Genomic DNA, 25525 nt, shown 5'->3' with positions numbered 1-25525 from the left:
TGGTTCCAGTGAGAGAGGCCTAAATTGTGCTCCCACCCTCTGGGGAGGGCCCCTCATACCCTGGCTGCAGGAAGCAGTCACGTGTGGGCCCTTCATTAGATCCTGCCATATAAACAGGGGACATGGAATGGTCAGCAATTCCTGGAGCGAGGATCCAGCAAGCAGAGGTAAGTCCTCAGGTTGGGCTGAGACTCCTACTCTCTAGAGGTCTGGGATAGGGCACCTAAAGGGTGCTACAGGGATGAAGAGGGACTAAGTGGTGGGTTTTCCCGCTGAGCCAGGCCATGCTGACTGCAGTACTGCTGAGCTGTGCCCTGCTGCTGGCAATGCCCACCATGCAGGGGGCCCAAATGGGCCCCGCTCCCCTGGAGGGCGTTGGAAGGCCTGACGAAGCCTTATTCCTAGAGCTCCAAGGTCAGTGTGGGCAGGGATGGGGCTAGGTGGGGCCTGGACACCCTCTGGTCACAAATTGTTCTGCCTTGTATTAGCCTCTTTCCCCCTCCCCAATCCCAGGCCTGGGAGGCAGTGTCTTGTGCATGGGGGGTTTCTGCCCTCACATTACCTGTCCCAGGCCTAAGCCTGCAGCCGTCGCTGAAGCGGATAACGGAGGAACAGGCCGAAGAGGCACTGCTGCAGGAGGCAGAGGCCAAAGCCTTAGCAGAGGTAACTGCTCAGGGCAAGGGTTGTGGCCACAGTCTTTAAATGGGGGGCGCCAACCTCTTATCTCTACTTGACCCTCTCACCTGGGGCAACACTGCAGACCATCCCTCCCCATGCTCCACTCATCTCCTAACTTGATCAGGGCAGGTCCCTGAACCTGCCTTTGGAGGCCCATCTTCCCCAAACCCTGCAGGTGCTAGATCCGGAAGGACGCAAGCCACGCTCCCCACGTCGCTGCGTAAGGCTGCACGAATCCTGTCTGGGACACCAGGTACCCTGCTGCGACCCGTGCGCCACGTGCTATTGCCGTTTCTTCAACGCCTTCTGCTACTGCCGCAAGCTGGGTACCACCACGAACCCCTGCAGCCGCACCTAGCTGGTCGACGTCAGGGTCGGGGCTGGGGGCCCCCAATAAAAGGATGGAACCAATCCCAGGGTTGTGGCGTTATTTCGAACGTGACCGCCGTCGGAGGTGGGGGAGGTCACGGCAGGGGCGAAGGTTCCTCTAAGCCACGACACCACACACGCCCCCCCTTACTCCAGGGCCTGCGTTATCCCATCACGAGTCACTTACATGCGAGCTCTTAGAGCGCCAGGCACCGCTGGGAGAAACAGAAGGGCCGCGCTCCTGCTCTTGAGAATCTTTGACGATAAATGCGGGAAATGGGGGCACAGGGCGGCAGAGGGGTTGTACTTCTCAGCATGCTAACAAGTCTCAGACTCCAGGGCCTGCTTGCGGCTAACTCGACGCGTGACCCCTAGCGAAGCCTGGCCCTCACCGGACCTCAGTCCCTCTCAGAGGAATGATGGCTCAACAGTCTGGAATATTTCCAAGCAAAAGAGGGGCCGCCCACTCCCATCTTTACTTCTGGGGCGGCAACAGCACCAGGGTGTACCAGACTCAGGAAATCTAGAGAGAAGACCCAATCGAATCGCCCGCTTCACGGGCGCCACCAAGCGGCTGGCCTGGAACATTCCAAGCCTCTCCCTCCAGGGAGCAGGAGGGCCGCCCCCGCCTCCCCTCAGCGCGCAGGCGCCGGAGGGCAGGCCGTAGCCTACACCTGCGCAAGCGTTCTGCGCCGAAATAGTCTGGAAGCGGAGCCCCGCCCCGTCGTGGTCACGTGAGCCGCTTGCGCGTCACCTGACGCGCTTGACAGCCCGCTGCGGGCGCCGCGTCAGCTGATCTTAAGAGTTGTGCTGCGTGCCGGCCGGTCCGGGCCCTACGGTCCAGCCGACCCGCCGCAGCCATGTCTTTCTTCCCGGAGCTTTACTTCAACGTGGACAATGGCTATTTGGAGGGACTGGTGCGCGGCCTGAAGGCTGGGGTGCTCAGCCAGGCGGACTACCTCAACCTGGTGCAGTGCGAGACGCTCGAGGGTGAGCCGCGGGGCCGGGCTGCTGGGCCTCGAAAGGCCGGCAAGGAGATCGAACCGGGCCTGAAAGTTCTGAGGTCTGGGAGGGGAATCTAGGGGTGCTCGAAAGGCCTGAGAGGTCGGGGAGCCGGATCTGGGCCTGAAAGGCCTGCTGGGAATCCGGGAGCTGATGGGTGCGCCGGAAGGGAATGTACCTCCAGTTGCAGCTCCGTGAAGGCCCAAACGCAAACGAAGCTTTAATTAAGAATCGCAGTGGTTCGCCTCTGCTGGGGCCACTTCTTTCCCCGTTTTGCCGGACGTGTAGTTTGGAAGATAGGGCCTCTTGGGAGTGGTTAGTTGCTGCGAGATGTGCTCTTACAAGTCTCTTTACGCTGACGTAGCGAGAGAGCTGTCTCCTGGCAGCGCTTAGGGAAGCTAATCGGAAAAGTCCCCTGCTTTCCCTCCCAACACGTACACCAAGGCCTTTGGCATAATTGTGTTTTCCTGCGGAGTGAGCCTTTCGGGAGAATTGCTGGGCCAGCTTAGCTAGTTTCCTTCCGTCGCCGATCCACTGGCTGGGGATCTTGAAGGCACTTCACTCCTGAAGGCAGTATTTGGGAGAGCCCTAAAAGTCTGGAAGTTCATACACGTGTATCTGGCAATAATTCCCACCATGAGGATGCGTGTTCAGATAGGGTTGCTTAGCACAGGAGTGGTGAGAAGTGGAGTTTCCCTTTCTTCTCAGGACGCACAGCTCCGAAGTGGGATTGACTCCCTGAGGCACAGTATCAGATTTACTGAGGTAGCGACTTCCCTGAGTCCAGCCATCTCTTGTTCCTCTCCTTTCCTACCCCTGCCCCCTAGGTGGTAGTGAAGGGCACAGTGGCTGGGCTGTGAGCTCCCATCCCTGACCTCCAGGTGATATGCCTTGAACAGAGGTACTGCTAGCCTTCTGGTTGGTAGCTGGAGCGGGAAGATGGCTGGATGTTCACCTTCGGGAGAAAATTTTCTCATTATAAATTTACTGAGGTTAAAAGTGAGCCCAATTTAAAAAAACACACACAAACAGTTGTTATGGACCTTGCAAACTAGGCCAGTGATGTGAAAATAAATCCTTTAAAAATTTTAAAACTTACTGAAGTTCAAATACAATTGTAGGCATTATGGTTTTAACGTAAATGTGCAAAAAATGTCTTTCACCTCCCTGATGAGAGTGGTTGTGCTGGGTTGTAGGAACTTGCCAGCAGCCTCATTGTCCTCACTGTGGCAAACAGGAGAAACAGGGAGGCTGCGCAGGGCAGGGCTTGGCACACAGTGGTATTTAATGGGAATTTTGTGGACTGACTGGGACTGGAGGAAGATCTTTATTGGCTTAAATCTGAATGTGGACAGCATAGATTACCAACTGGCATTTGGTAAATTTTTTTAGGCTTTCCTCACTCCTGCTGCTGCCCTCCTGCCCCACCGCTGTAGAGTTTCTGGGGGCACAGAATACCCAGAAGATCTTTCATCATCCTCCATAAACACATTAGGCCATTCTTCGTACAGCACTGCTCACACATGGTCCCCCTTGTGGATCACCATCCAGTCCTTCAGTATGACATTCAGCGATTCCCTCACTCTTTCACATATGTTCCTTTCCCTCCTGTAAGCCGCTCCCAACTTTTGGTGCACATTTTGTGGTGGACTTTGGACTTTCAAATCTGACTGAATCCCAGCCCCACCAGTTACTGAAGCACCTAATTTAACCAAGTTATTCAACACCTCTAGGCCTTGGATCCTTCATCACATTAACAGTGCATGTCTCACCAAATCCTTAGATAACAACAAGTTATTATGTGTAAAACACTTAGCTCAGCACCAAGCACTGAGATAGATAAATATTAGCTCCTTTCAGGATTATTTGTGTACGCCACTTCCTCTGTTTCTTTCTTATCCTGGTGAAGCCCAGTGATTCTTACTCTTTAAGGCCCAGACCTTGTACCATACCATCTGAGAACCCCTTTGTGGCCATGCTAGGCTAGAATTTTGGCCCCCTCCATCCAGTTGCAGCTCTTGTGGTGTCTGTGCTGCTTTCCTAGAAATCACTTAACATAGAGTTTGAGATTCTTGGGACTCTGTTGGATATGCTCAGGAATTTCAGGGTCTGGAGATAACCAGAGGCAGGAAGAAGTGCCCAGAAACTCCTCTTGTCCTCTACAAGAAGGCCTTCTGAAGGTCACATTAGAGGCCTGGCCTCCAGCCCTTTGTTGCTGGATGCTTTTGCCTCCTTATCTCCAGGGAAAAGGGGAAGAGTGGGGAGGAAGGTGGGAAGGAGAAACCAAGGAAGCCTGTGGTCCCTGGTGAGATCTGTAGGTGTATTTTGGGAAGATGAGGCTTCCAAAGAATATGTTTAGAAATGGGACAGTTTCCAGAAGGCTTGAGCATTGGGTGGTGAGTGGGTGTTTGTTCTGCAAGGTAGGGCCAGTACTTCTTGATCCTCCACACACCCTCGCCCTCCTTCTTGCATTCCACTTCGTCAGAGCATCTGCTACTAGCCTCTTTTGCTAAAACTCAGTCTCTCAGGACCTCTGAAGTCTATGCATCCTCCATTGTGCACCTTGCTTGTCTCTTCTCAGAAAGTCCTACCTCTTGGTGAACCGAGGGGACAGAGCTGGGTGGTCACAAAAGCTGTTTCCAGCTCTAAGTATGTCTGCATGTGCTCAATACCTCCTGGAAGCCTGGGGACTTGTGGGGAAGAGGAGGTGGGTCAAAGATAGAGAAACCACATAGTGTTACTTTTTTTTCCCCCTTTTAACACAGTATTACTTTGAATGCTTTCATCCATTCCACGTATACTTAGGGAGCACCTGTTTTATGCCAGGCACTGTGGTAGGGTTTGAAATACTTTGTTGAATAATGTTCTCTGTTCCCTTAAAGTCTGAGAGTGGAGACTATAAGGGGCCAGGAAAAGACATTAAGCAATCAGTGTAGCATAGTGGTTACAAACGTGGGCTTACTATTTCATGGCTCTGTGGCCGTGTAAGTGCTCTGTCTTGAGCTTCATCATTTGCAAAAGGGTAATAATAAATAAAATTATATATACATATATTTACTGATGGAGCGATTGTGAAGGCTAAACAAAATAATTCTTTTAGGGACTTCTCTGGCAGCCCATTGGTTAAGACTCTGCATTCCAATGCAGGGGGCATGGATTTGATCCCTGATGGGGAGCTAAGATCCCACATGCCTCACAGTGCGGCCAAATTAATAAAGAGAACTGTTTAGGGAAAAAAAAAAAGATAATCACTTGGCATGAACTTGGCATGAACTTGGCACATGGTAAGTACTCGGTCAGTGTGTTAACTGCTATTACTGTTGTGGTAAAGCAAAGGAATATTGAGGGTGATGCGTGTGAAAAGGACAGTGGAGAAGTGATAGAGAATCAGAGGTGAACTCTTTTTAAAGAGGGCTGATTAAGGCCCTGCTGAGAAAAGGATTTTCCAGCTGAAGTGTGAACCATGAGGAGCCAGCTGAGCAAGAGCTGGGGTGGGGGTGAGGTGGGGTGCGCTGGGCGGGAGCATTTCAGGCAGAGAGACCAGCATGTTGGGGAGAAATAGTTGGGCCTTCCGCAGGACCAAACGGAGTCCTGGCTGGTGGAGTTTGGGGTATGAGAGCACAAATCTGGGAATTCAGACCCTTCATTTAAAATAATTGGGGTGAGGGACTTTCCTGGTAATCCAGTGGTTAAGAATCTGCCTTACAGTGCAGGGGACATGGGTTCAATCCCTGATCAGGGAACTAAGATCCCACGTGCCTTGGAGCAGCTAAGCCCCCGCAACACAACTATGGAAACCTTTATGCCGCAACTAATACCTGTTGCAGCCAATGAATAAAATTAAAAAAAATTTTTTAATTGAGGTGAGCCCAGGTGGGGAAGCCCCTGGCCCCTCAGCACTGGACGTGGGGGCAGAGAGAGTGGTGGCTTGGGGCACCACCTTCTGCAGAGGCTGGCTAAATTCGAGGTGGTTGTATGTGACTAAGTGAACATATTTCCGATCATGAGGAATATGTGTAGTACTATTTCTATGTTCAAGTCTTCATTTGTTCATTCAAAAACACACTTCCTGAAGGCTTACTCTGTGCAAGCTTCTGGGCCAAATAAAAGAGCCAAGTAGGTGTTCCAGGTAGTAACAGTTCTGAGCTTGAACCCTCAGCTTTGACCTTGGTTCAGCCTAAAAGCATTGCTATTAATTTGACTGGCTGCTGGGAATATAAGTATGAGTGAGGCTCTGGCTGTGCCCCCCAAAATCTCCCCTTTCCTTTTAAAAACTGCTTATTATTCACTTTCATTTATTATGGAAATCATTAAACATATATAAATTGGAGGGAATAGTATAATGAACCTGTGAGTAATAGACAGCTAATTACAACTTGTTCAGTTCTTGTTACCTTTATCAATCTTGTGTTGATAATAGCTGCATTTATCACCCCACACCAATTATTTTGAAGTCAGTCCCAAACAGTGCATCATTTCAGCTGTAAATATTTTGGTGTTTCTGAAAAAAGATCATGACTTTTTTTGTTAACATAACCACAACCGTATTATTCCTCCTTTAAAAGAAACATTAATTTTGGGTGTCATCAAATATTCACTTAGGGTTTAAATTTGTCTGATTGTCTCAAATGATTTTTTAATACAATTTGTTTCACTTGGAGTCCGGTTATGATCCATCAATCAAGCAATTGATGCTGTCACAAGTCTTTTAGTATATAGGTTTTCTCTTTCACTTTTCCTTTTATTTGTTGAAGAAGCTGGGTCACTTAATTTATAGGTTTTCCTTTTTTAAAATTAATTTAATTGGAGGCTAGTTACTTTACAATATTATAGTGGTTTTTGCCATACATTGACATGAATCAGCCATGGGTGTACATCTGTTCCCCATCCTGAACCCCCCTCCGACCACCCTATAGATTTTCCTTCATCTCAGTTTTGCTGGTTTTCCCTCTGCTGTATAGTTTAACGTGTCCCTTGTTAACTGGTAGTTAGATCAAGAAACTTAATTAGAATCTGGTTATTTGTTAAAAGCAATATTTAATAGGTAATGTTTGTGTTTCTATTGAGAGTTGTTTCTGTTTAGTTGTTTCTCTTTTAATGACAAAGGAATCATTGATGTTTATTGCCTAGAACCGTAATTTCATTAGGGGTTGCAGAATGGTGATATTTTCATTTTATCTTTCCTTCTGGAATTGCTAGCAGAATTCCTTCTGAAGCTAGAAAGTTCTAGTACTTTGACCCCTCTAGTACTCTAAATCTAATACTTGATTACCTTGACATACCATCTGTATAGGAGAGGCAAGATAAATACTTGATTCTTTTCCTTATTTACTAGCTTACAAAATAATGAGTTGGTTTTCCAACATCTTCCAAAGATGACTAATGAGGTTTGTTTATTCTTCTTTTTGTTTGTTTAGTATCATAACACACTTAGGCTTTTAATATATTTGTTATGCTTCAATCTTTTAACTTTATCGATGCTCAAATTGTCCTTTGGCCAATGGGAGCTGATACAATATGCTGCCTATTGTATAAGTTTTTTGACATAACCCTGTAATCTTCTTTACTGCTGAGATGACAGTATATTCTAATGTTATCTTGTACATTTTTTGATCCAGACCTAGAGTCATCATTTCTCTTAGGCAACCTGGTTCTTTTTATAGGAAAAAAAGATATTTAGGGACCATAATCTGAGTCCAGGGGTTTCTCATTGTTGCTGAGTTGGTCATTATTTCCAGGATTTTGCAATGAATTAGCTCTCCTCTTACTCAGAAACTTGGAAAATACTGAAAAAGCATGTGACTTGCTGGATTATGCAGCTGTAACTCAGCTGATGGGTACCAGATGTGAGTTCCTAATTTGGAAGGGGTCTCTTCCTGACACTTGGACCATTCAGCGCATCTCCTTCCTGTTGTAAAGAAATATATTAATATTCAGGAGGAGGAGCTCTGTGATTTTCTCTGCTTCCATGTGAGCTCAGTGGTCCCAAGGATGGTTTTCCTCAGCCAGTGAATTAGATGCTCAGGGGTCATGGTTGAAGAGCTCACATGCTTGATTTGCTGGTTGTCTTCCAGAGCACTTTATCCCTCTCTGTCGTGAGTCACTTGCCTTCTGTTCATTACAGCATTTTCTTCTGCATTTCAACATTATTTCACAAGAGGCAGTCTTCTATAGGAAGAGGAAAGTGAGACTCCAGGCTGGTCTTGGCCACATCAAACTGCAGATGCAAACATAGATGGTGTCTCCAGGAGTGGCACTAATGAGTTATTAGTGGCACAGTTTGGTTTCAGCACTAATTGTGATGTGGCCAGGAATGTGGCTGGAAATAGTTTATCTTTGTTGGTGCTGCTTTTTAAAAATTTTTGGCCGTACCTTGTGGCATGCAGGATCTTAGTTTCCTGACAAGGGGCTGAACCCACACCCCCGGCAGTGGAAGCATGGAGTCTTGGCTACTGGCCACCAGGGAAGTCCCAAGAGATTAACTTTGAAGAACTGCAAAAACCACAGGAAGGGCTTTGTCCTGAACGCGGGAGATGGGACGGTAAGACTACTTGCTTTGTACTGTAGAATGTACCTGCAGTCTGAAAAGTGTGTTTCCAAGGGGTTGGGGCCACACTGGAGGTGGGAAGAACAGTCTGCAGGGTCTCAGAAGTAACCTGGGGCAAAGAAGATGTCTTCAGGCATTGGCAGGGAGCGTTGTGGGGGAATTTATAGGGAGAGGAATTAATAGGATATGAGGGTTGGATAAGGAGGCTGAGGAAGAATGAAGAGTCAAGACTGATGTCTCCACCCTGGCTTAGGCACCTATGTAGGTGGCCGGTGAAATGACAGAAGAATGTGGAAGGAACAGTTTGGAGAAAGAGCAAGAAGATGGGATTGAGGGATCTGTGAGCCATTTGAGTGAAGAGGTGGAGGCTATTTTTGCGGCTCAGGTGTGAGCTTGGGGAATCAGGGTAGAAGTGTGGCCACTGACCTCAGGAGAGAATTGAGTCAGAAGAGTAGACACCCTAGATGGTGAGACCCTCCCTCAGGAAGAGCTTCCATTAAGCAAGAATGGGGCAAAAGATGGTCCTGCCAGAAAGGCCAAAGGCATCCCCTGAGAGGTGGGTAGGAGAGAAAGAAAGGGGTGGTGACTGACAGAGGTGTCCTGGATATTGAAATAAAGTCAGACAGCTCTCCATTTGGTTTGCTGTTCAGAGATCATGGTGACCGTGATGAGAACAGAGAAGAGCAGGGCTGGAAACTGATGGCCAGGCACAGAGTGGATGGACAGAGACAGTAGATGGACAGAGCGGAGCTCACAGATGAGCTTGGCTCACTGAGGAGTTTCAGCTCAGCCTCTTACTGGCTTTGTGACCCTGGGCAAGTGGTTTATCCTCAGCTGCACAATGAGAGCATTAATAGAATCGCTCTGAGATGTTAACGGTATGTAAGTACAGGGCCTGGTGCCAAGTGAGCAATCAGGGAAGCCAGCTGCTCCCACTATGATCATTCCTTCTCGTCACTTCTGGGAGGCGGGTGCCATGCTGGGCCCCGAGTGGGCAATGAAAACCTATCACACAGGCCTTGCCTGGGGGGCACGTGCACCTAATGGACAGACTGGCAGAGATCAAAACAGAATTGAGGGCTTCCCTGGCGGTCCAGTTGTTAAGACTTCACCTTCCAATGCACAGGGTGCGGGTTTGATCCCTGGTCAGGAAGCTTAAGATCCCACACGGCTTATGGCCCAAAACAACAAAACATAAACAAAAGAAGCAATATTATAAAAAATTCAGTAGAGACTTTTAAAAAAGACACTGTCGAATGTCCAGTAGGCATGAGGCATACCTTGGAACAGTGGGAGCATGTGAGGAGCAACAACTTACAGGGCTTCTTTTTGGGGGAATGAAAATGTTGTAAAATTAATTGTGATGGTTGGACAACTCTGAATATACTAAAAGCCATTGAATTGTACATTTTAAATGGGAAAATTGTATGGCATGTGAACTATATCTCAGTAAAACTGTCATACAAAAAAGTAGCCAAGTCGGGGAGGTGGGAAGAAGGCATTTGTAGTTTCAGAAACATCAAACCGCGTAGAAGATCAGGAGAAATTGGGAACCAGCAAGAGAATAGAGCACGTGTCAGGGGTATGCAGGGCTGAGGGTGGATAGTTGCCTTGGGCTGGTTCATCGAAGGCCTTGGGTGCCTTGGGAAGATATGTGGCTTAGGAGGGATGAAAGTTGTAATAGAGAGAGCAAGAGGGAGATCCTTCACTTAGGTCAGGGTCAGTGTGTGGGAAGTGTCTTGCTCAAGAGTTTCTGTTTATTTTCTTGCCTGGAAACATTTTGTATGTTCCATTTTGTTTGTCAGAGGAGAATATATTGGTTTGATGAAATTGGGTGACCATGGCTTAGACAGCAAGACAAACTTAGCTCAGCCCAGAACTCCTCAGCCAGATGTGATCCAGAGGGAGAGAGGACGCAGTTCTGGCAACCCGATGACCACAAGCACGAGGGAGCAGCTCTGGGAGGGGGGCCCTCAGGGGAGGGGTGTACACATGGAGAGGGTTAGCACATGGACCAAAGCCACAGCTACATCGAGTCTCCTGAGTTGTGAAGGCCCCCCACATGCACCTGAAGTTTTCCCCTCAGTGTCTGATGGCCTGTGTTGTCCCAGCTGCCCCGGCCAGTGGCATTGCTGTGTGAAGAGACCCCTTCCCCCCGTGCCCAATTACTTATGAGCTGGCACGGATCCATGGTGGCGACTAGACTATTCCTCTCCAGCTGATTGCTGCTGCAAGAGGATGAGGCCCCAGAGCAGAGACAGAGGCCAGGGGTGGCCAGGAGGGAGGTCTATGCTGCCGTGAGCCAGCTTGGACTTGATCCCTCAGTACATGGAGGAGGGAAGGACTGTGAAGGGGGTGAGGGTTGGTGGTGTGATGTGATTAGAAACAGGATACGGGGCTCTGGAGGTTTGGTTTAGGAGGAGCCAGGTTGAGGATACGCTATTCTAGCTTTCCAGGTGAGAGAATAAGGCTGAACTGGGGCAGGAGTGGCATGTGGGCAGAAGAAGAACTGGGTCAGAGACCAGCTTAGGGCAGGAGACCGGCAAGATTGGGCTAGTTCGCTTTAGGTATAGAGGTGAGAGGGGTTAGAGATCAGGATTTTGACCTCAGATGTCTGGGTGGGTGCTAGAACTGCTTCTGAGACGGGGCCCACCAGGAGAGGAGAAGGTCCGGAGCATGGACAGGTGGTGGAGGAGGTGCTCTGTCTCAGAAGCACTGTCTGTGTGTCTGAGGGAGGTGGCTGTGTGGATCTGGAGCTCCAGGGAAGCAGCACTGAAGATTCCAGTCTGGAAGTCATCAGCATGTTGGCCGGTAGCAGCTCAGCCTACGCCATCTGTTGGCCTGCCACCAGGGCAAACTCCTTTAGAAGCCTTGTCCTGCCCGTAAGTCCTGCCAGGAGGCTGGAGAGCAGCCTTCACAGCGGGCCAAGGGGACACAAGCTTGCCCTGAGGAGCATACCTGGCATGGAACCTAATTTGGTGAACAGAGCAGAGAGCCACAGCCAGGGGTTCCCCTTCACACCCCTGCCGTGCATCCTTCCTGCATGACTGGGCAGGGTGGTTTCTTTCTTTTCTTACTTTTTTTTTTTTAATGTAGGTGTCTTTAAAAAAAAGTTAATTAATTAATTTTGGCCTTGCTACACGACTAGTGGGATCATAGTTCCCTGACCAGGGACTGAACCCGTGGCTCCAACGGTGGAAGCCGAGAGTCTCAACCACTGGACTGCCACGGAAGTCCCTTCTGTTTTTCTTTTTTGATCTTCTTTTTAACTAAACATAATTTTTACTTATTTATTTTTGGCTGTGCCTCGTGGCATGTGGGATCTCAGTTTCTCCTGCCGACCAGAGATTATACCAGTGATGATCATACCAGCATGGGTTCTTAACCATTGGACTGCCGGGGAAGTCCTAAACATAATTTTTAAAAAAAAATTCCAAAAGGGGAGTTGGTGGAAGGGTAACTTGATATAGATCCTTGAGGAACAAGCTTTTACTGCCTTGTTTAAATACTGCACATGCAGGTACTGTGTGACCCTGCACACCCACCTACAGGGTCACATCCCATTAGTGAGCACAGGATGGCATGCACAGAGGTGTCCACACCAGCCTTGTAGGTAACTAACAGCAACCTGTCAGAACCAGAGGGATTGCTGTTGACAGGGGAATGGTTAAATAAACCATGGTCTGTGCTCACAGTGGAATACTATTCAGGTGCTCAAAAGTGTGATGTTCCATGAAGATTGATTTAGAAATATCTTGTTAAGTGAGAAGCTGCAAAGTGTTGTAACATAGTCCCATTTTAGTAGAATACCAGGTAGTGGGCACATGAAAATGTGTTTGGAAGCGTAGACAACCAACCTGGAGTGGCAGCCTCTGCAGAGGAAGGGTTGGAGGGACTGGGAGGGGAAATACGTCAGTCTTTAATTTTAAGTACTCTTCTGTCATTCAGATGTGTTGTAGTGAACAAACGTTTTATCGTTTAAAATATCCACTGAAGATATCTAAAATAAGAGAAATTCGAACATATAGGTGAACAAAGAGAAGGCACTTAACCCATCAGCCATCCAAGCCGAGTCTCCTGCTGGTGACGCTAGGGCATTCTTCCAGATTTTTGTTTACGGCGTTGTAGGGCTGGTCTGACTCTTAGGGAGCCCCCATCAAGCCCCTTCCTTTCTCTTTACACAAGAAGACTCAGAGTTCAAGGGATGCGTGAGGCCCAGAGCCTCATGTCACTCAGAACAGAGCCTCAGAGCCCTGTCCATATTCAGCTCACCTCTCACCTGTCCATTTTTCTCTTTTCCCCTTGTCGCCTTCCCCCAACCCCCCATACACTTCTTGTTTTCTCTTCACTGATTACACCTTGCACTGGTGTATACTGTAGCTTGATTTTATCTGGGAAGCTGTTTATGGTCAGGACAGTCCACACAGGAACTGATAACCTTTGTTTCAGAAGCCCTGCCCTGGGAGTTCATGTTAGAACTTGCTCTGGTGGGTGATAACACTCTTGTCCCTCAGTTTTCTCACTGATTTCTTGGGCCTGGTTTCTGAGGTGGAGCCAGTGTCTGAACCTCAGGGCCTTTTGAAGTGACCTCAGCACAGGCAAATGTCAGCCATTCAGGACCCTTGAAGATGAGACTTCCAGGGTGACCAAGGTTTCTGGATGGCAGAGAAGTAAAGATCCAGATTTTAAACATCTTGCATAACCCCCTTCTGGAATGTATTAGTCTTGCTTTCTTGCTTTCGTAGCAGCCTGCACTGAACGTAGCAGAGCTTCTCTCGAATTACGGCCATTAGATGTTAAATGAAATGGGACCAAGCCACAGTCTCTGAGGGCCCAGCTCTGCCTCCAGTGCTTTGCCCCTGGCCCCATGTGGTCAGTGGTGTAGACTATAGCACACTAGACATCTTTTCCTACTTGTAGCTGTGCTTGTGCTTTGGGCTCAGCTTTCAGACACGCTCCAGCTTGTTAGGAGGGTTGACATCAAGAATGAACAGGTGTGAGCACATGATGTAATGGTCTCTCTTGTAAATCACCTGTGCCTGCTCAGGGTTAGGACCCTAGGCCCTCTCTGGGTCACCAGGACCTTTCTTAAGTTGTGTGTGAGGCCAGGCAGCAGGAGACTGTGGCTCCCTTTCTGGCCAACCATGTGACCCTGTCCATTGTGATTTAATGCCTTGAAGCTGGTTTGCTCATCTGTAAAATGAAACGAATCACTTGCATGTTGTTAGTTCTCGACAGCACAGTGCCTAGCCAGCGTGAGTGCTCAGTAGGTATTTGTGTGGTTGGTTGAGAGACCACTCTATTGGTTTTGGCAGGGGGCTAGGATGTGAGGTATGGGGGAGGAGCGCACCATGTTGTAGATTGTTCTGCTTTTGTGTTATTAAGCACTTTTTTAAAAAGGATATATTATTAGGCATTAGATACAGGGAGCAGAGAGCTGAATTAAGGGATTTGGAGCCTTGGGAGGGTCTAGGGGAACTGGAGGACAAGGGTGTAGAGGGCTGAACATGCCCAGGCTTCCTCTGCACCCTCTTCACTCTTACCCCTCAGAAGGTCACTTATTTCACTGATGCAAGACAGACTAGTCCCTCATGATCAGATTCAGGCTCCCTTTGTCTCCATTCTGGCTTTCTTGACTTACATCCACCCCAGTCCTATTCTTGTTCCATTTGGCTCTGCAGGTGCCTGCAGCCTTTTCCCCCATTTAACCCAAGGGAAATCCGTACCTGGAGTCCAAGGCTGTTACAATCCAGGGAGCCAGAGCCGAGCTCTGGATTGCTGACAGTGCCATCCTCCCTTTGGCCACAAGGGGGTGCACCAGGACCATTCAGCTGTCTGAGGGCCAGGGAAGTGGGTGTGGCTGGACCCACTGGTGCATCTCCTCTGCTTCTCTGTGCAGCATCTGCCTTAAGCCACTGTCCCTTGGGACTCTGCCCTGGGCCCTACTTCCCTCACCCAAGTTCCCAGTCAGCCTTCCCAGGTTATACAGGGCTTGTGGCTCAGTGTCTCCTGTCTGTCCATCTCTTCCCACCCTCACCTCCCTGTACCCCTGCTTCCTGGGTAAGGAAGAGGAAGGCTAGGGAATTCTCCTGGGATGCTGTTCACCATAGTGCCCAGTGCAGACTGCTGCAGGCTTGATGTCCAAGTTGTCTTCATTTACCTCCACCTGGGTCACACTGGCAGTCCTCAGAGTTGGAGCAGCAGCTTCAGTGCAGTGTGCCAGCTCTGAACCAAGGGTCTTGGGGGCACCAGGTAGGAGCTTGAGCTTGCCAGGAGTCAAGGCCATGCTCCCCAGGCTCCCAGAAGCACCATCCTACCCTGGGTGGCCTCCACTCTGGTTCTGCTACTCTCTTCCCTCCAGGAGATGGAAAATACATCCTCAGGACAGACTCCTCTCCTCCCAGCCTTCTTCAGCACTTTGAGGGGCGGGGCATGTCGGGGTGCATGTGCTACGTACAGGGACATGTGTGTAGGGTGACTCTGGGAGAGACCAAATCAGGCACCCCAGGCTCTATAGGGTATAGGTACACACAGTCAGATTGTCAGGTAATTGACAACTTTCCACCTTGCACCCCAGTTTGGAGTAGTCTTTCCATTGGCCTCTGTGGCTTCTGCCTCAGCCAATACCCACTCCTTAGATGATTAAAAACAAAAAAATCTACTCTGCATGGGAATAATGGCCTTCCTCCTCTTTTAGAGGCAGGAAAATCAAGGCCCTGAAGGGCCACGTGGGCTGGGCCTGGCGCCTGCTCTGCCTATCTGCACCCAGCACCCTGTAGATCACTCTGCAGCTCCAGGGCCTAGGGTGCGGCTGCCCACCCTCCCCCTACCACCATGTGAGTGTGGGTGGTCCTGGGGGTGGGCAGACTTAAGGCAGGTAAAGGGATGTATGGAGGAACAGCCCCCACTGAGGACCAGGCCCCACTTTCCTGGCCAACCCTGGCCTGGCCCTGGACCAGGCTTGTCCCCGCCTTTGGCCGCTCAGGCAGTGGTTTTTAGGCTTTCACTTCAGCTGAGGCTTTGTGTTTGGCTGATAGATGGGGCTTTCCCCTCCAAGGAGTCGTCTGTGGTATCTTTGCTGCTTCAGCTTGGCCTCTCCTGTCTGCCGCTGCTCCACAGCCCCAGGCCTTCCCCACATATAAGCTCTGCAAGGGCTGTTTCAGGGGGTAGCCAGGCCACTGGGCTCACTCTGAGCTCCTGTGTGGCCCTCAGGGACTGGAGTTGCAGAGAGTCACTGAGATCCAGGCTTGATCAGAGTAGAGTATCAGAGCTGACTGGGCCCCTGCAAGTAACCTTATCCAACCCTCATAGCTTCCCAGGGAAACTGGGTCCAGGTGAGGCTCAAGGCCTTGCTTATGGCCTCCTGACATCTATCTTGGGTCCTCCAGTCCCATCTCTCTAGATTTTTTGATAGTTTTTCACTTATTCACTGAAGGCTACCTGTACTGTGCCTCTTGGTGCCCAGCCTCCAACTTGGGAAGGGGTGGTCAGGTGAAAAAGACCCTGATTCTGGGGTGCTTTCCATCCCCCCAGGTGTCTTACCATGTGGTATCCAGTGTGGAAATTAAGGTTTGGGAGTTGAGGAATACAGGTGAGCTATAACCTATGACCTGACACACAGGGCCCAAGGCTGCTGGTCATGGGTTGTAGCTCACTCATTTCTCCCCACCCTCAATACTTTAACCTCTAAGCCAGATGCTATGTGGCAAAGCTTAGGGAAAGTGAGGGTCCTGGAGTGTTATCCCTCAGGCCTGGCCCAGGCTCCATGCCTCCCTGTCACCCCCACTTCTCCACCAACTTCCATCATTTGAACCTAACTTCTGCTATGAGATTCCCTGAGCGGGCAATTGCCTCTCTCTCAGGGCCTGAGTACTGACAGGCTCAGTCTGGTGTCTTACTGTTTCTCCTGCGTGTGTCCTCTCAGCCCCTAGAGCAAGGTGTGTGAGGAGTCCGTGGTGCAGGACAGGACCAGCGTGGATGCTACTTCCTGCCACTTTGTGCCTGGCCCAGGCCTCTTGACTCAGCTGGATGTGGGTGTGGAGTGGGTCAACTCTGCTTCTGGCCCAGGTTGCTTGGTCTTGTTTCTGTGAGCTTCAGGGAATGAGACTTCATGCTGAGAGCTGCCTGGCTCACAGCCCCAGATGAGGCCTGATCCTGTGAGCCCATCCACAGGACCTAGGTCTCAGCACCATGAGTATTTCCGTAACTTGGACTCTTAAGTACTGTGGAGCTGGCAAGATGCTCCTCCAGGATCCAGCCTGACTTGGCTTAAATTTTACTGGGAACAGCAGCCCCTGGGGGTCTTAAAACTGCTTTTCCCTAGTTGAAGTGAGCTCCAATTTTTCTTTGGGTCCTTCTTCTAGAGGACAGTGCATGTAGAACAGAAGCCAAGCACTAAGGGCAGAGAGGATTGCTCAGGTGGTGTGGACCAGCGGACCCAGGAGCCTGTCATGGGCACAGGCCAGCTTTTGAGAAGCTCCCTGTCACAGCTGGCCTTTCCTGGGCTGCCTGGCACCTGGCCACACCGGACCTCCATCCCTCTTCTCATTCACACCCAGGCAGACTTACATTTTTGGGAAAGTGCAAAAAGAATCTGTTGCCAAGAAGCCCCAGGTCCACTCCAGCCTGCAGGCTCTGTAACTGAGGTGGTGAGCCTGGAAAAGAAAGAGCCTGCTCAGGGTCAAAGTACAGGCAGCAGCAGAGGTGTGGCCCCTGCCTCCCAGGGTGAGGCGGGCTGGCTAATTCTCAGGGGAGGGCAACAGGGGAAGCCACCTTCCAAGCCCTGTGTCTCCTGGGACGTGCCAGTTCCAGGGAGTCCTGGGTGGGGATGTCCTGGTGAGGGGCTGTCCAGGCGGATCTCCACTCAGTCAGCGGAGAGCTTCTTGGAACTTGCCCTGGGTGCAGCCGTAACCAGTTCTGCCCCTCCCTTTGGCACGTGGGACCGTCGCCCGCCTGGCACCCTCCTGACTGTCGGATGGGTTGACTTCCTCGTGAGTTGTGAGTGATGCTTTCATTCTCCCAGCCGCAGGGACGAGGTGTTCCTGAGAGCATGAGGGTAATTAAATGTGCTCTGCCAGCACCTGCCACCTGTCTCAGAGCGGGGAGAAGGGTGGTGAACCCGAGTCAGACATCCTGCTGCCTCCTAGACCAGGGAGTGACACTCCTGCTTATCAGATCCCCGTATCTGATATGCGGGTGGGTGGTGTCAGCAACCCCAGAGTCAGCTGGGCCATGGCTACAGCTCAGTCCCATCCCCCCTCTGGGAATGCTGCACCTCACTGAAAGGCCTCCAAGCATGAGACAGAATGCTAGTCTAGGGACCTGGGAAGGAGGACTCACTGTCCTTTTCCTGCAGGGTCTTTGCCTCCTGCCAGCTGAAACCCAGTAACTTGCATGTGACCGTGCCAGCAGTAGTCTCCAGGTTCTTCCCAAGACTGTTGGCACGCCGGCCCAGGGGCTTCCCATGCAGCAAGAGCTGTCCTTGGCTGCACCAGCTCCCGAGGGCAGCAGGGCAGTAGCTCACCATATTGTCGGGGGTGCAGACCTGGGTCCTAGCCTCTGTCCAGGTGCCTGGGGCTGGGCTGCCCAAAGCTCTGTATGATCCTACTCATCGATGAGGTGGGACGTGGGCTTAGGGACCAGAGTCCCAGATTTTGAGCCCACTTTGTTCGTCTTTCCCCAGGAGAGAGCAGAGAGGGGCCTGTGTGCGTGCATGCCCATGTAACCCGAGGACCCCCGGGGAGAGGACACACCAGAGCCCCCAGGAAAGGTCAGGGCCATGGGAAGGAAGGGCAGGGGTACCCTGTGGAATGCCAAAGGGGACAGCCTGAGCAATGGCCCAGAGTCAGAACACAAGCCACCTGATTGGGGCTAGGCCCGTCAGCTGGGGAGCCCTGGGTGAGAACCTCCGCCAGGAGAGAGAGAGAGAGAGACTGCTGTGCAGGGCTTGGTTTACTCTGGGCAACACCATTTCTGGGCCACCATTTCTGTGGCTACCCTGGGAAGCTGGCACTGCAGGACCTTTCACCAGGTGACAGCCAGGAGCCTGGGTCCAGAGATTCTACAAGCTGCTCAGGGTCAAGCTGTGGGGCACGATTTAAACTCAGGTCACTGTGGCCTGAAAGCCTGGGGTCTCTCCCCGTCGTCCCACTGAGGCACCTAAGGAACTATGTCCTGAAACCAGTGACCTGGCGAAGTGGGGCTGTAGTTGTCTATGGACCTTTTCCTGGGCCAGCAAGAGGCCGTGGGCACCTCAGTTTGGGGTGGGAGCAATGCCAGGGCTCTGGATAGGGAATGCCAGTTGACATCTGAGGGAGGAGGGGGAAAAGGTGGCCTTTGATAGGAAGGGTTGGGATGCAGGGCTGGTCACTTACACAGGGTTGGCAGGGAACCTGGGATGGGCCCGGGCAGAGCCTGGGCGTGAGAGAATGCTTAGTCTGCGCTGCAGGTAAACGCAGGGTTAACAGTTTGTGTGCCGTGGCTCCCACACTGGGAGCACCGGATGAGGCACTCTTACCCTGCACAGCCAGCCAGCCAGCGCACGCATCTGCTTTGGAACTGAGGCGAAGAAGAGAGGTTCCCCCCTCTCCCCCCACACCCAGAGCCTGGAGAGGAGACCCAAACACAGTCCATTTGCTCAGGGGCAGTTACAGTTCTATTGAGCCACCAGCCTGGCCATCTGTCCACATCTGTCCTTCTGTCTGAGTTTCACTGCTTTGAGCTCCTGGAAGTTGCAGCATTAGTGAGCTCATAGGGCCAAACGAGCACTGGAGGAAGAGCCCAGAGCCAGTTCCTTCAAAACAGCTGCTTCACCTGGGCCCAGGGAAGTGGTGGAACAGGCTCCAGGGCTCTGCCACTCTCGCAGGGAGTGGCAGGATGGGCACGCTGGGCTCTAGGGAGTGTATTTGTACATCTGGTTTCACTCAGCGGACCTCAATTCCTGAAAACCCCTGAGCTCCCCAGGAGAGCATCGTTGAGTGACCTCTGGAAAAGCAGAAGTGAAGTCTGGGAACACACTGTCCTCTCACACTCAGCCATGGCCAGCTGGCCAGCAGGGCCCCTTCATGGGCCATGAGACCATGGGTGAGTCGAGAGTCGGGGGCTGCCCCGCCTTGCGGACTGTGCCAGGGCCGCCTCTGTGCCTGCTGGGCCCCTGGGGCAGCCTGAGACCAACCACTGGCCTGGGCCAAGACCCTCCCTTCCTGCCTCTCTGAGGCTCGTGGGGAGAAGCTGCAGAGGTTAGGGACTGGAGACACCATGTACTGCCCACGCCTGGAAGCCCTGGTGAGGCCAAAAGATGACTTTCAGGGCTGGCAGGATCTAGGAAAGATTTCAGGAAGCGGGTGGGAGGCAGGGCTGCCCAGCTGCCACCTCTCAAGGCCTGGCTGGAGCTGGCTGCCAAACCCGTGCTTGGTCCTTCAGAGAGAAGAGAGCCTTGGACAGGCTAGGGGTCCCCGTGCTCTCCTGCTAATCAGGGTGAGAGTGGTAATCAGAGGTGCTAGCTGGGGCCAGGGCTCTGCTCTGAGGGGTCCTGGCCTGGCGGACCTGGGTTGGAATAGGCAGGAAGTGGAGGGACAGGTGGCGGCTGTGGGGCCTCCAGGAGTCTGGCAGGACCCTGGGAGGAACCACCACACCAGGTGGGTGTTGGGCTACAGCCCGCCCGGACTCCTTCTGAGAGCTTGGCTGACCCTGCTGGAGCAAGGACGGTGGTCTTTGATACAGGCAACCTCAGGGAGAATGGGGAGCCCTGTGGAGGAGGGAGGGCAGGACTCTCAACTCAGCATGCTGGGGGTGTGCCCTCCCAGCCCAGCCTCTCCCTCTGGGCCTGAGGAAGCGGCCCTGTTTCCCACACTGCAGGGCTTCCCTCGGGTACCCTGTGCACTTCCCGGGAGCACTTCCTTGGCGCAGAGCTCACAGGCGGGTCACCCTAACTGGAGAACAGCACTGGAGGCGGAGGCAGTGCTGGGCCGGAGCTGTGGGGCCTCAAGGGCTGGGGGAGGAGGTCAGACTCGGGGGCCACGGGGGCTGCTCGCAGAGGTGACAGCGACACGTTGGAGTGGGAAGACTGCCCTCCGGTGATGGTGTGGAGAGTGGGCTTGGGAACGGAGCGAAGATGTGGAACGGGAGGCCAGCAAGAGAGCCCTGCAGCAGTGAGGAGGCCTCGGTGGCCCCGGGAGGCAGAGTTGGAAGAACGGTCACAGAACATTGGGACAGCAACACTGGGAAGCAGAGGAGGTCTGGGGGGTCTTGGGTGGGTTTGAGGGGTCCTGAGGAGCAAGTCCCAGACCTTCAAGGGAGACTGGAGGCACTGGGAAACCGAGCTGATCAGCCTCCTCTGAAGAGGTCTTCAAGTCAGACTTCAGAGAGAACTTCCTGACAGCAGCAGCAGCAGCATCTTCTTGGACATGAGAACTCAGCCGCTGAGGAAGTCTTTTGCTGTGAGAGATCCCAAGCTGGCCAGACATTCCTGGTTCTGGGCCATGGATGGGAGGATTTGGGGTAGACAGCTGGGCTTGTGGGTAGACCAGAGTGGTCCCCCGAGTCTGTGCTAACCAGAACACTGCTCTAGCCTCAGCCCAGGCATGTCTGGGGCTCTCAGGGCCTGTCACCGAGGCTTTCAGGCTGCGGAGCTCAGGGCGCAGAGCAGAGTTAGCCCCGGCCTTCCCAGAGCCCCTGGCGTCCTTGTCTGCCCTCGGGGGCTGGGCCAGGGCTGGGTGGCCGAGTCTCCCACGAAGCTCTCAACAAGTTCCAGGCCTCTCCTCCTGTGCTCTGATCCCACCCCCAGTCATACCTCCTCCACATCCCTCAGAGAAAGCAGGAAGCCGGAGGGCCAAGGGGGATGGTTTCTAATGGGCTTGTCTCAGCCCTGAGGACTGAGTAAAGGGCTTGGGGCTGCCAGCCACAGGCCTGGGTGCCAGGTTTCTCCAGCAGGGTTAGAGCTGGTTCAAGAGCCCTGTGTGGTCCAAGCTGAAAGATCAGCTAGCCTGCCAGCCTCCAAATCGCCGCCTTGGCTGGTGGGCTGTCCCCTCACCCTGGATCACAGGGAAAAGTGGGGCTTGGCCGGGGAAAGTGGTCTGGAGTGGCCCTTTGACAGCGTCACTGGGGGCTTTTAAACATGAGTTTCCTGGTAAGGAAGATTCCTCAGGCCTTGGGCAGGAGTCTCAGTAGAATCTCCCGGGTTTGCTCTCATCTGACAAACGCCAGCAGAAACCACCCGGCCGTCTGCTTTCCAGCAGCCAAGTCCCTAGGTGCAGTGTCAGCAAAACGCAGCAGCCAAGGCACAAGGATGTTTGCTTTAACGACCACGGGAAGCCCCAGGGGCAGGGGGCGTGCAGAGGAAAGCCCTGTCTTCTCTGGGAACCACCAGCACCACAGGTGATGTCAGAGGGGTTGTCCTTGAGTCATGCCAGTGCAGGGCCTTTGTCAGGTGGGCAGTGAGTGTCCAAGTGGCCTCTGAGGTTCTCCAGGGGCGTGCCCAGGCTCCTCTCACCTCTCTGTCACCTGCCAGCTCTTCTGGAACAAAAGTCTGCCTAAGTGACTGGGTCCATATCCGAAAGGCCCATCCCGGGCCACTTCCCAATGGGAAGTGGAGTTGCTCAGTCATGTGTGACTCTTCGTGATTCCATGGACTGTATCTTATCAGGCTCCTCCGTCCATGGAATTTTCCAGGCAAGAGTACTGGAGTGGGTTGCAGAAGGGTCAAAAATGTAAGAGTTGGGGGCTCCCAGCTCTTCTGGAACAAAGGTCTGCCTGAGCAGCTGGGTCCATATCCGAAAGGCCCATCTGGGCCAAGGGCCATGGTAGAAGGGTAAAAAATGTAAGGGTTGGGGAAGGAATGGAGACTGGAGTTGAGGGTGGAGAGAACCCAGCAGGCCTGATCCCAGTCCCCCGCCCCACTATACTTGACTTGGATTCTGGACACCTGTCACGTTCCCTCTGATTGCCTTTTTCCGAAACAGCGAAATAAATGGGCATGGCTGGGAGATCCAGCACACAGGTTGCTGCTGGTGTGGGGCTGAGTACTCAGCAGGGCCCCATCTGTCTCCAGGTAGGGTCTTGTTTCCCACTTTGGGTTGAGGTACTGCCTCCCACCTGATCAGTGCCAGTCATTAAATGGAGTTAGTGGGAGCTGGAGAGGAGAGAGGGTGCTTGGTGGGGGAGCAGAGCAGCCCCGCGGAGTTGAGGCTGGAGCAGAGAGGTTTCAGGCTGCCAGAGAGCTTGCGCAGCTCTCGTGGAGGGGCAGCGCAGCACGTGGGGAAGCCTTCCAGCAGCAGGGATCCCGGGGGCAGGGCGGGTGTGGGTGGGAGGCCTAGCCCCTGGGTGCTGTGGAGGGTAGGAATCAGGAGACTGGGCTGGGTTCCAGCACCCAAACTCACTGTCCCAGAGAACAGTGGAGCCACTGGCACGAGGGGCCCTAACCCTGGTTTCTGCCCTGTGCATCTGGTCTGACTTCCAAGTCCCGCCTGGGACTTGGAGAGGCAGGAGGCTCACCGCCCGAGGACTTTGCTGGCTGCAGTGGCTGGATGGATAAACATGGATAAATGGACAGGTTTAGCCGCCAGCTGCGGTGCCAGACCATCTGACCCAGAACACCATATGCCGGACTGGGCTTCCAGCTGCTCTCCATGCTGTGGCTTCCCCAAGTGGGGACTGGAGCACCTGCTGTGCTCGGGCCAGAAATCCCTGCCCACTAGTTTTTTCAAGTATCATAGTATTTACTGATAGATAAAAGCAGGGCATATGGCAAATAACTTGATAAGTTAAATAGAGTTCATTTCAGTATGAAAGTAAGAGGGACCAGTTCATACTCACCATTTGTTTCACAACAACCAAAACCACTTTGCGAGTATTAACAGGCTCTTAAAACCAACCAATTTTGTGCAAGTAAACCATGTTTCTTTTAAAAAAAAAGTTCTACACTTATCCAGAGCCAAACATATTGAAAACTAGCATATAAAACCTATTACTAGAGATAGAAATACAGGCTTTTGCTAATACAGTGAAACCCCTCAGTTAAGAGTTTTTCTGTAACAATCAGATGGTTAATGCTCAACAAGTCAAGTGTTACTGAGTGAAGCATCTTCTCACCTGTGCCTTTTTCAGGCATAGGTGGGCCTTGGCCAGACTAGTGAGGAGCGGGAAGAGTGGAGCCAAGGCAGATGGCCTGGGGCGAGGACGGAGGGGTGTGGGGTCCTTGGGGGCAGAGCAGAGACTGGTGGCTTCTCCCTTCCCTGACTTGTCCTCAGTTCTGTCCCCCTTTTGGGTGGCATGGGAAAAAAGTGTGAATAGTAAAGCAGTGGTAAAAGCAGCAGAGGAAGGCCCCCTGCAGGCCTCACGAGGTTAAAGTTCACTCTGCGCGCCCAGGAACCGCAAAGGAACACAAGTGCTGCGTGTCACCCAGGGGCTACCGAGAGACGCAGGTGTCAAGAGTCCACCCCAGTGGCGAGCACCCCTCCCTCCACACCTCCACACCTCCCTCGTAGGCATTCTTCCATCTCCTCTGATACACCTGACTCCGGGCCGGGAGCATTCTTCTCCCAATGGGGTCCCCTCAGTCCGTGGAGTGATGATGTGTCCCACTCACCCTTCCTCGCTAAGCGTCCCAGGATAGCACGGCCCTGTAGGCCCCTGGACCCATGGCAGGGGCGCTTGTGGAAGTGTTCCCAGGTGTGGCCCTTCCTCTCATGCCTCTAGGCAGTCTCCTCAGCGGACAGAAAGCGTGCAGAAGCCCGCCTCCGCCGTCAAGCCTTAATGCACACTCCCCTGCACGTGCCCACACAGCCACTGTCCTTGGTGCTGCCGTGGCCACCGCAGTGTCCTGCATCTGCGCATTCAGGAGCAAACCCTCCTGCTGTCTTCACCACTGCTCTTCCCAGTCTTCCGTTTGTTCCACAGTAATTTACTGAATGGGAAGATGCACCAGAACAGACTGAGTTCTTGGCTCTGCGATACTGCAGTGGCCCAGAGTCCCTGCGATCGTGGTTTGTGTGCCCCGTGCCGGGTGGGATGTGATGTGTTAACAAAGAAAAGTGGCCCAAGTGAAGGAATAGAGTGGTAGGGCTGCAGGAGTGGCTTCTGGAGACGGCCACTGGAGGAGAGCTTCTCACTTTCTAGCAGGGGGACAGGGAGAGGCCCTGAGGTTAGGGTGTGCAGATGCGGTGGTGCCTGGTGTTTTAAGAGCACCCTGGCTGTGGGATGGAGAAGAGACTGCAGTGTGGGAGGCACGAGCAGAAGCTGGGAGACTGGTTGTTGCCACAGTCCCCTGGGACTCACCTGTCTGCTTCCCCAGGGCCCTTCTGCCCTGTCTTCTCACCTTTGTCCCTGTTCCCTCACCTCTGTTCAGAAGAGCTCAGGAGAGCCTGTGGGCTTGGCTGCCTGCCTCCAGCTGCTTCTCGGGCACGGCCAGTCTGTCTTCCCAGCTCGCCTCCTGCTCTCACCCCTCATTTGCCCTGTAGGCCGCTCCTTGCTCATGCCATCCTGCAGCTGTTACCTCTGCACTTTCCTGTCCCTGCATTTTACCTGGCCCAGCCTGGAGTGCTCCCTCATCCTCTGCCCTGCCTTGGTTCCCTCTCCACTTTACCTGTGGCATGGGGCATGTCCGTAATTTCGTATGCATCATTTCTGCCACAGGGTATGTTGGCTTTCTTCTCTGAAGCTTTGGAGGGTAGGGCCCATGTCTCATTCTGCACTAAATTAGGCCCCCTGGAGCCCACCAGGCAGGAGAGCCTCAAAGGCTGCAGGTAGGTTGTGAATGGCACCTTGGGTTGGGGGTTCCCAGGCCTTCTTGTTTGGAGGAACAATGCTTCTACTTGTGCTTGGGACTCTGGGCCCCAGTGTACTGGCTCGGGGCCCAAGGGTCTGGAGCATCTCAGAGCCTTGGCCTGACTGCCCTGGAGTAGGCTCTGAGCCAACAGGGAGGTGGAGGTGGGG

General features: G+C 52.5%; 2 protein-coding genes across 2 annotated transcripts in view; both read left to right on the top strand.

Annotated features, from left to right (window-relative positions):
* Window positions 1–284: 284 nt before the first annotated feature.
* AGRP (agouti related neuropeptide) lies at window positions 285–1036 on the top strand. Its single transcript, XM_068993458.1, has 3 exons — window positions 285–414; window positions 572–663; window positions 854–1036. The coding sequence occupies exons 1-3, from the start codon at window positions 285–287 to the stop codon at window positions 1034–1036; spliced, it is 405 nt and encodes a 134-aa protein (XP_068849559.1).
* Window positions 1037–1831: 795 nt separating this feature from the next.
* The window catches only part of ATP6V0D1 (ATPase H+ transporting V0 subunit d1), a 37938-nt gene continuing 14244 nt past the window's right edge, over window positions 1832–25525 (top strand). Inside the window, exon 1 of the mRNA XM_068992298.1 lies at window positions 1832–2037. Coding sequence (XP_068848399.1) covers window positions 1908–2037 — 130 coding nt within the window. The 5' untranslated portion in view covers window positions 1832–1907. The remainder of the gene's footprint in view (window positions 2038–25525) is intronic.

This window comes from Capricornis sumatraensis, chromosome 20 (assembly GCF_032405125.1).
Source record: "Capricornis sumatraensis isolate serow.1 chromosome 20, serow.2, whole genome shotgun sequence".
Classification (NCBI taxonomy): domain Eukaryota; kingdom Metazoa; phylum Chordata; class Mammalia; order Artiodactyla; family Bovidae; genus Capricornis; species Capricornis sumatraensis.
Note: the sequence above shows the minus strand (reverse complement) of the source record. Positions and strands in the feature narration are given on the sequence as shown.